The following is a 7,654-nucleotide window of genomic DNA, read 5'->3' as shown; positions in this document are numbered from 1 at the left end:
CTGAAGAGCAGTGGAGAGTAAAATCACGGAGGGTTCCATCTAAGTTCCAGTACCCCCCACAGCCCGTCCCACCCGAGACTGCTGTGAAGGGCAGAGAGGCAGCCGCAGAGCACTCCTGTGAGTTCCCTGGGAATTAGAACATTAACTTGTCTGGAAACACACCAAGTTAGTATAGCTCAAAAGCATTATGTCCCTTCCTTTAATCTCCACACTCATGTTCCTTTGGATGTTGCTTGTTTAGTTATGGGAGGGGAGACCGGGGGCCATTCTGTAAAACAAGAGTGCAGAAAGGCTCAGTTCCGAGGCTTGTCCTGGACGAGAAGGACGAGGAGGGCGACAGACCACAGAGCCCTCACAGAGGAGACTCGCTGGATTCGACTGCCCGGGCCCTGCACACACAGACTCACCTCCAGACACCACTTGGCAAGGAACTCAGACCAAAGAGACACGCCAGGTAAACGAAATAAAGACCAGAGATACTACACAGTACAAAATAGTGATTATTTATATTTTCAAAAAGAAAAGAACATCGAACATTTGGAAGTTCTCCCCTGTAGGAGGAGGGGCTGACAAGAAGAAGGGACGAGGCCTGGCTCCTCTGAGCTGAGCAATCTGGGCTGGGGTCTGTCAACCAGCACGAATAAGAGAAAAGTCGCCTTTCCTTTCATCTGCTTGTTTTATTTTGGGTGTTTTTTTTTGCTTTGTTTTTTTAGAAAAAAAAAAGGTGGGGGAAGGAGGAGAAATAAAACATTTCCCACAGTATCTAAAAACCGAGAACCGGAGTTCTTGTCGAGTCGGTATGAGCACTGGATGAACAATCTTTTCCAGTTTTCATGACCGATAAAGACTTTTGCAAAAGCCTCCACATCAAAACACTCGTCTTCCTGATCAAACAGCCTCCTCCCCCATTGCCTTCCCTGTCATTTTTCATAAAAGGATAAAAGGATGAATGCTGTTCTTGCAAACAGTAAGCGCTAACGACACGAGCGCTCTCGGAGCGTGGTGCGGCGTGCGGAGTCTGCACACACGTCCGCGTGGCAGCACAGCTGGAAGGGCTGAAATGTGTTTCTCGCAACATAAAGACTGCTGGAGTCCTTCCCCAGTGGATTGCTGGGAAACTCTGCAAAACTCCTTTCTTCTTCCTTTTCTGGTCTCTCCTCTGAAACTTCATGTCTGTCCGTTCTCTTTGTCCTTCCTTGTGGTTTTTTTTTCCTTTTCGCTCCAGGCACCTGAAGACTTGTCCTGCTCAGTCAGATGCAGACAGGCTGCCCCAAGTGCCACCGCTGGGGTGTCCCGGGCCAGTGCTGGCGCTGGGTCCCCGCAGTAACAGCCGCGGCCAGGCCCCAGGGAACACGGGGACGCAGCGACAGCGTTTTTCATTAGGTTGAACAGGCCCGGTCCCGGGTCCTTCCCTCCCCCCGCTCCCCAAGTTGCTGAGTGCTGACGTAAAAGTCTGGAGCCACGGGGCAGTCTCCCCCACGGGAGAGGAAAGGCTCCACAGATCACGCTGGCTACCTGGTGGTCAGTGGCAGCAACGATGGCTGCTGTTTCGGGAAAATAAGTGGAGTCTTACAACAGGCAGGATCTTAAGACTGCTTCAGGCGCTTGCGTGGGGGCCCCAGAAAGGGGCACTGTGCCGAAGCCAGAGAGCGGTATGCCTCGGCCACCAAGTGGGGATGCGACACCACCATGGACTTCCACCCCGAGGTCTCCAAGACATCCGAAGCGTGACTAGGAGAAATGCGGAGAGACGGGTTACAAAAGGGGGTGAGGACGTGGCGGGCCAGGCAGCATCCGCACAGCCCATCAAAGCCCGGTGTGGGAGGCTGCCCGCATCCGCGCAGAGACCCGCAGACAGAATCCATCACACGCGTGAGAGCCGGCGTGTTAGACAGTGTGCAGATAACTGGGTTGTGGCTGTTGGAACTCTAGAAGCCGGGGCTTTGAGCTGCTCTCAAACATGAAAGGGGGAGTCAGGCTTTTCTCGGCATTGTCATCATTGTCAGGTTTTTCTCTCCGCCAACGCCAATAGAGAGAAAGAGCTGAAGTCCCCTTAGACAGCTCTGGGTGTCCATCTGGCTTTGCCACTTCTGAGTCGAGAAGCACAAAGCTGATCCTAGCCTGGGCTGATTTAGTGATCAAAAAAGAGGGGCTCATAGCTCCGCTGCCTTGGATAGTTAAAGCCTGAACCACACCAAGCACGTGCCCGGCGCCCAGCAAGCACACTACAGAACCCACGGTGTTCCTTGCCACCCCACCCCTTCCCCGCCCGCTTCCTACCTTACAGCACCTTCCTGAACCCGTCTCTGGGATTTTCCGTGTTGGAGGCTGCTCAGTCCCTCCCTGGCAAAGTCTCAGCTCTGTGTCCTACAGATCTGTGCTGTGAGGCCTTCCCAAGGCCTACCTTCTCTCCCTGGGGTTTCCCCCGCCCCTCGTACAGCGTGTTCCCCGTCAGGCAAGGGTGGAGAACCAGCCCCACTGGGTTCCTGGGATGGGTCCTTAGCACACTATCATGGCCCATTCAAATGGTCCCAGAAGGTAACAGGGCCAAGCTGTCACTCAGGATGAAGGAATGGGTCCATTGGAAGGCACGTCTTTCTCAGCATAGTGTTTAACAAGGTCATGTATAAACTCGCTTCTCTCTGCCCCATTCCATAAGCTACTGTTTAGATACATTCCACTGCCTCATAAAAGCCTACTTCTGTTCCCCCAGTGAGCTCTGTGTCCTTTATTAAAGAAGCTAGTGTGTGCAGTGACTATCATTTGGGGCAGGCAGCTTTATCCAGGGCAGCCAGTTTGCGCTGTAATCAATTGTGATCGCCACGAGGAAGTGAAACACTTTGCTTAACAAGGAGATTGACCTATGAACGCAAAACATTTTCTACACCATCAAGCTGAAGGGAAAGATAAGGCTCTCCATTTCCTACCCAGAGGTTAATGAAGCGACTAGCCTGCTTTACTCACTAATTCAAAGTTTTTCTCATTTCTTTCGCTACCGCCACTATCCTGAGAGGAAAAAAACTTTGAAGATGCCAACTCACTAGTTGATGAAATCCACTGCCTGAGTTTTCAACTGATCTGCGCTGTGGAGGTCAGCCAGGATGAGGATCTCTGCTGCGTTCTCCACCGAGAGGTTACTGCAGAGGGCATCCTCACACATGACCTTGAGTCGCTCCAGGGCATACTGGAAAACACAAGCGGGCCGGTGTCAGAGCAGGAGCAGCTCGGAACTGAGTGCTGCCCAGACTGTACCCAGCACGGCAAGTCCTATCACAAACCCAACAGCTGTGCACAGAGGCAGGGCCACAAAAGCGGCCATCAAACAGCCACAGCTCTGAAGTTTAGGTGCTGAACTTGAGGATGAAGACAGCTAAATGAACTTGCTTACCTACTCAAGCCCACCGACTGAACATGGCAGCAGGGAGCAGACGCATGTCCCAGCGTTCATCCTACCCAGACTGCGATGCAAGTGTTTATTCCACCATCACCACCTCCCCTCCTGTCAGTCAGCAGGAGGGCTACACTTGCCACTTCTGCGATCCTTTTACTTAGAGGCAGACTAGGGGGATGCACAGTTCTTATTTCAACCCTTTCCACTTAAGCATTGTCACTAGCCCAGCAGGGTATTCCAACCGGTCCATTGGGCTGTGACAAAGAGCCCTGTGGTGACTTTCACCAGCATCTCCACCATTAGTTAGTGTATCTGAACAAGGGCCAACCAAAGGCCACCTTTTAAATAGAAGAGGACAAACGAAGTCCTGTTTTATTGGGGCTGAGGTTAAGGGTCTCGGGGCACACGGACAAAGGAGCAGAGACGCCAATCCAGTTTCCCTTTAAAAACTTCCTCTTCTCCAAGCACAGGGCCCTCGGTGTTTAGGAGAGGAAAGGTCTGGTTACTGCTGAGCACATTTGATCTAGTGAACTGGTTTCGAGACAGCGGCATTACTGGCTCGTTCATATGAGATGATGGATTTACCAAGGAACTTCAGGGATCGGGAGGAGGAAGAAATAAAAGGAAGCACACCAAATAAAATGTCACGAGTCTGCTCACAGGGGAGGAGTGTGCTCCGAGGAGACCCATGGTCAGAACACACTGGCACAACACCCCCTCCAGGCTGGACCAGGACAATCAACCCAGGACAATGTTATTTTTATGAATTCTGGGTGAGGAGGCCTATCTGTTGGCACTCTGATCTCCTGGAGCAAAAGAAGAGGTTTATTGGGTTTGGTGCGGCTTTAATTTCTTACATTTGAGTAACTGGAAAACCGTTTCCATGGAAAAGAGGAATGAATGGCACTAGACAAGCAAGGGGAATCAGGCTGCCGGTTTTGTTGTAAAAGGCTGGGCCAATGGTTGGGCTTCACACAGCACTACACAGGCTACTCCCCCCACCCTTTCTCAAGACGTTCTTTTAAAAGGACTTGTATGGTGAAGAGCTGATCCCTACTGCATAATTAGACAAAAGTCCCCACTCTTGTCCCTTGGGGGATAAAGTTTTTTTCTTAATTATGCTTCTGAAAAACCTGCCTAATGGTAGTACTTACCCGAGAGATTTAAATTGTGTCTCCCAGGCCTGACCAACGTGTTTTGTTTTGTTTTTGGTCTAATTACACGTGTCCCAGGAGACTGGAAAAAGCTCAGAAGAAGCTGTTCCAACCTCTTGAGTAAATTCTAGATGTTTAGATCTTTCCATGAAAGATTTCGTACTGTTTCCCTAAAGCTCCCAAGGAGGTGTAAAGGTAGAAAGGTTTCCACACAGGCTTGGAGCAAAGGCTGTCTGATAAGACACTCTGAATGCAATTTGTCGTGGTTACCCATTAGTTACTTTTCATTCATAAACGTAAAGCACTGCCGGGATTCAGCTGGTTCAAACTCGGTATTTCACAAACCTTCCCCACAACTTCTCACCAAATGGGCCCTCGCCTTACATTAGGAAACACTGGCTCATTGGCTTATGTAAACAGCTCCTTTCCTTGGTGCTAGGTTCACATGTGTATTTTCACACTTTAGCTTCTGAAATGGAAATGTCTCACAAAGTACACATTTACGGTCCTCGCATCTCTCTCCTCCCCTCTCTGCCCCCAAAGCTACTAATTAATCATCTCATAATTGTGAATAAAGTTTACATTGCAATAACTACTTAAGCCAATGTTGAAAATGCTAGCCAGGACAATGGATAAGACATTATCCTTTTGTTTACAGAAGTTTAAATAAGATAAGGGCCTCAAAAACCTTTCATAAATTATAAGCACAATACAAGTGTTAACAGTACCTGAATCTCTAGTTTCACTGTCTTTAAATTTGAGATGGGGAAGAGGAATAAGCTTCCCGCTTCTCCTCCGTTCCCACAGATAGGGCGACCTCAGAACTTACTCTCCACAGCAGGGCACTGTTGAACATAAGGAGAGTTGACCACAAGCATAGGTCAGGCCTGCCCTGGCCAAACTGGCCATATTCGCTTCTTACTCACAGGCGACATCAACGCCCAGGGGGTCCTCAAACTGAACAGGGCACACGAACCCCTAGCCCCCACGAATGTTTTTTAATTCTTATCTCACCTTGTCAGCAGCTGCCAGCAAATCATCAGCCATTTTGTCAAGATTCGGAGCCTTCCCCGTATAAATGAAGCACATCATTTCCTTAAAAACTTCAGGCTCCACATCATTGATTTCAACCCGATTCTATGCCAGGAAAATGGAAAATGAGAAACATTCCAACCAGACAAAATCCCTACACTGCTTTCATGACTTGACGTTCCGGTGAGACGTGGATGGAACGTTTCTCTGGGCCCTATTTGATTATACCAGCCTTCTCTGCCAGCAGCTACCACTGCAAAACAACTATGCCTTTGATTCCTAGCCTTTCTTTTCCTGAACTGACCGAGTGAAAATGCATGTCTAATGCCATTACCCCAACTGTTTAGATGACTGGCCTGGGGATTAAGTGTGGCCACGTGACCTAAAGTTCACCCGGTCCCATCTCTCTGCTCTCAGAAGGTATCTGTTCAGGGCACTGTGCTCCATCTTAATAACACACCGAGAAAAGGAGAAGTGGGGAAAGAAAGCTGCTGCCATGCTGCCAAACAGGCAAGTCACCGGCTGAAAGAGAGACGTGTCTCCAACCCCACGGCATACCTTTTTGCTCTCCTCCATTTCATGTTCAAACATGGCACTAAAAACCGGAGAACGAGCTAGAAAAAGAAAGGAGAACAGAAACAGATCCGGTTATTGCACTGGAATCTCTTGGTTTTTCCACAGCTGGATGTGAGGAGGAAGCAGTAATTTCCCCGTCCTGCTACAGAAAGTAAGGGCCTCACCTTCAGATCCCTACCACAATTATACAAGTCCTTTCTCCTTTTACCACCAATACATGAACAATCATAACGCTTAAAGGGAAAACAAACAAGCTCCACTTTCAAAAACCAACCAATAAATAAATGAAGATTTTCTATGGACTGTTTCAGCCACTCCTCTTTTAAAGGAACTACCTACACGGAATGTCAGTTCTATGGCCCCTGGGTAGATGTAGGGGCTCAAATGGTAGCAGGGTGTCCTGCTACCTGGGATATTCCTGGATCACTGACACCATACTTTCTCCACTTCCAAGGACCGGACCACCCACCAGGAGCTCAGACTGGGTTCAGGGGCATCTGCTGTCTAGATAAAGTGCAGGCTTCCTTATTAGATGAAGGTGGTCCATTATTTTATGCTCTCAGCATGAGTAGCACCACCCATCATGCCCCAAGAGGAGGAAAGAAAATCCTACAGTGGTTTGTGACCTTCCAAAGCTCAATCCTACCTAACAAAATCTTATTCCCCACAATTTAATTTCTCCCACTAGGGAGAACTTAAATTTAGTTTTCCTCCATCGAGGGATGGTAATGACAAAGGTTGAGAAACACAGCTCTTTTAAAACATGTCCATTTTAGCCTAATGAACACTATGAAAAAAAGGAAAGCTTAATTTTAACTATGGAAGAAAAAACACTAATATTTCACAGTGCCCAATACAGTCAAGGTCTGGCTGAAAGTTGGGGCTGTGGACCTCTATCTCAGAGTGGAGGAACAGATGGACTATGAAGTAAGGATCAGAGCAAATTGGTTTTTTTGGGGCTATTTTAACTTTGTCATCTTCTAACCATATATTCCAGGGCATCTCACTTAACCCTCTAAGCCTCTATACTGTAATCTGTAGCAGAGACAATAAATATACAACAGAAGCTCAAGACTAGCGGGCTAGGACTCTCAATAAAGATGAAAGATTCAAAGCAACAAGTATGTCTTAGGGGGTCATTGGTGATAGATCGCAGCTGACACTGTGGGAATGAAATCCCCAAGGGAGACTATGTAGAGTGGTAAGAGAAATGAAGCAAAGCTTTAGGAAACAGCAACAATTAAGGGGCTGGATAAAGAAAAAGGAGCCCCCAAAACGAGAGAGAGGAGTCAAATAACATGAGGACTCACGCAGGACCCCTGAGTCGATCCCAACAGTGCAGAACTGCACCTGTGGGGTCTGAGCCTGCTAACGCTTCTTCATGTTCTTTCAGTCATTTCACTGGGGCCCTCACACCTCTCCTCACAGTCCCTACATCCATCCATTGTGTCAAGCACATTTATACCTAAGTTGCCATCATCATCATTTTTTTAAATTCTTT

At 48.3% G+C, this 7,654-nt stretch overlaps 1 protein-coding gene across 2 annotated transcripts in view; it reads right to left on the bottom strand.

Moving 5' to 3' along the window:
* Nucleotides 1–487: 487 nt before the first annotated feature.
* The window catches only part of LOC101651280 (speckle type BTB/POZ protein), a 78,431-nt gene continuing 71,264 nt past the window's right edge, over nt 488–7,654 (bottom strand). For both annotated transcript variants that reach the window (XM_045299350.1, XM_004707072.3), the window contains 4 exons: nt 6,136–6,191; nt 5,560–5,682; nt 3,042–3,184; nt 488–1,731 (listed from right to left, as the gene is read on the bottom strand). In XM_045299350.1, coding sequence (XP_045155285.1) covers nt 1,587–1,731; nt 3,042–3,184; nt 5,560–5,682; nt 6,136–6,191 — 467 coding nt within the window. In that variant the 3' untranslated portion in view covers nt 488–1,586. The remainder of the gene's footprint in view (nt 1,732–3,041; nt 3,185–5,559; nt 5,683–6,135; nt 6,192–7,654) is intronic.

This window comes from Echinops telfairi, unplaced genomic scaffold (assembly GCF_000313985.2).
Source record: "Echinops telfairi isolate 266 unplaced genomic scaffold, ASM31398v2 ScPeMD7_7458;HRSCAF=8496, whole genome shotgun sequence".
Taxonomy (NCBI): Eukaryota; Metazoa; Chordata; class Mammalia; order Afrosoricida; family Tenrecidae; genus Echinops; species Echinops telfairi.
This window is presented reverse-complemented; position numbering and strand designations above follow the sequence as displayed.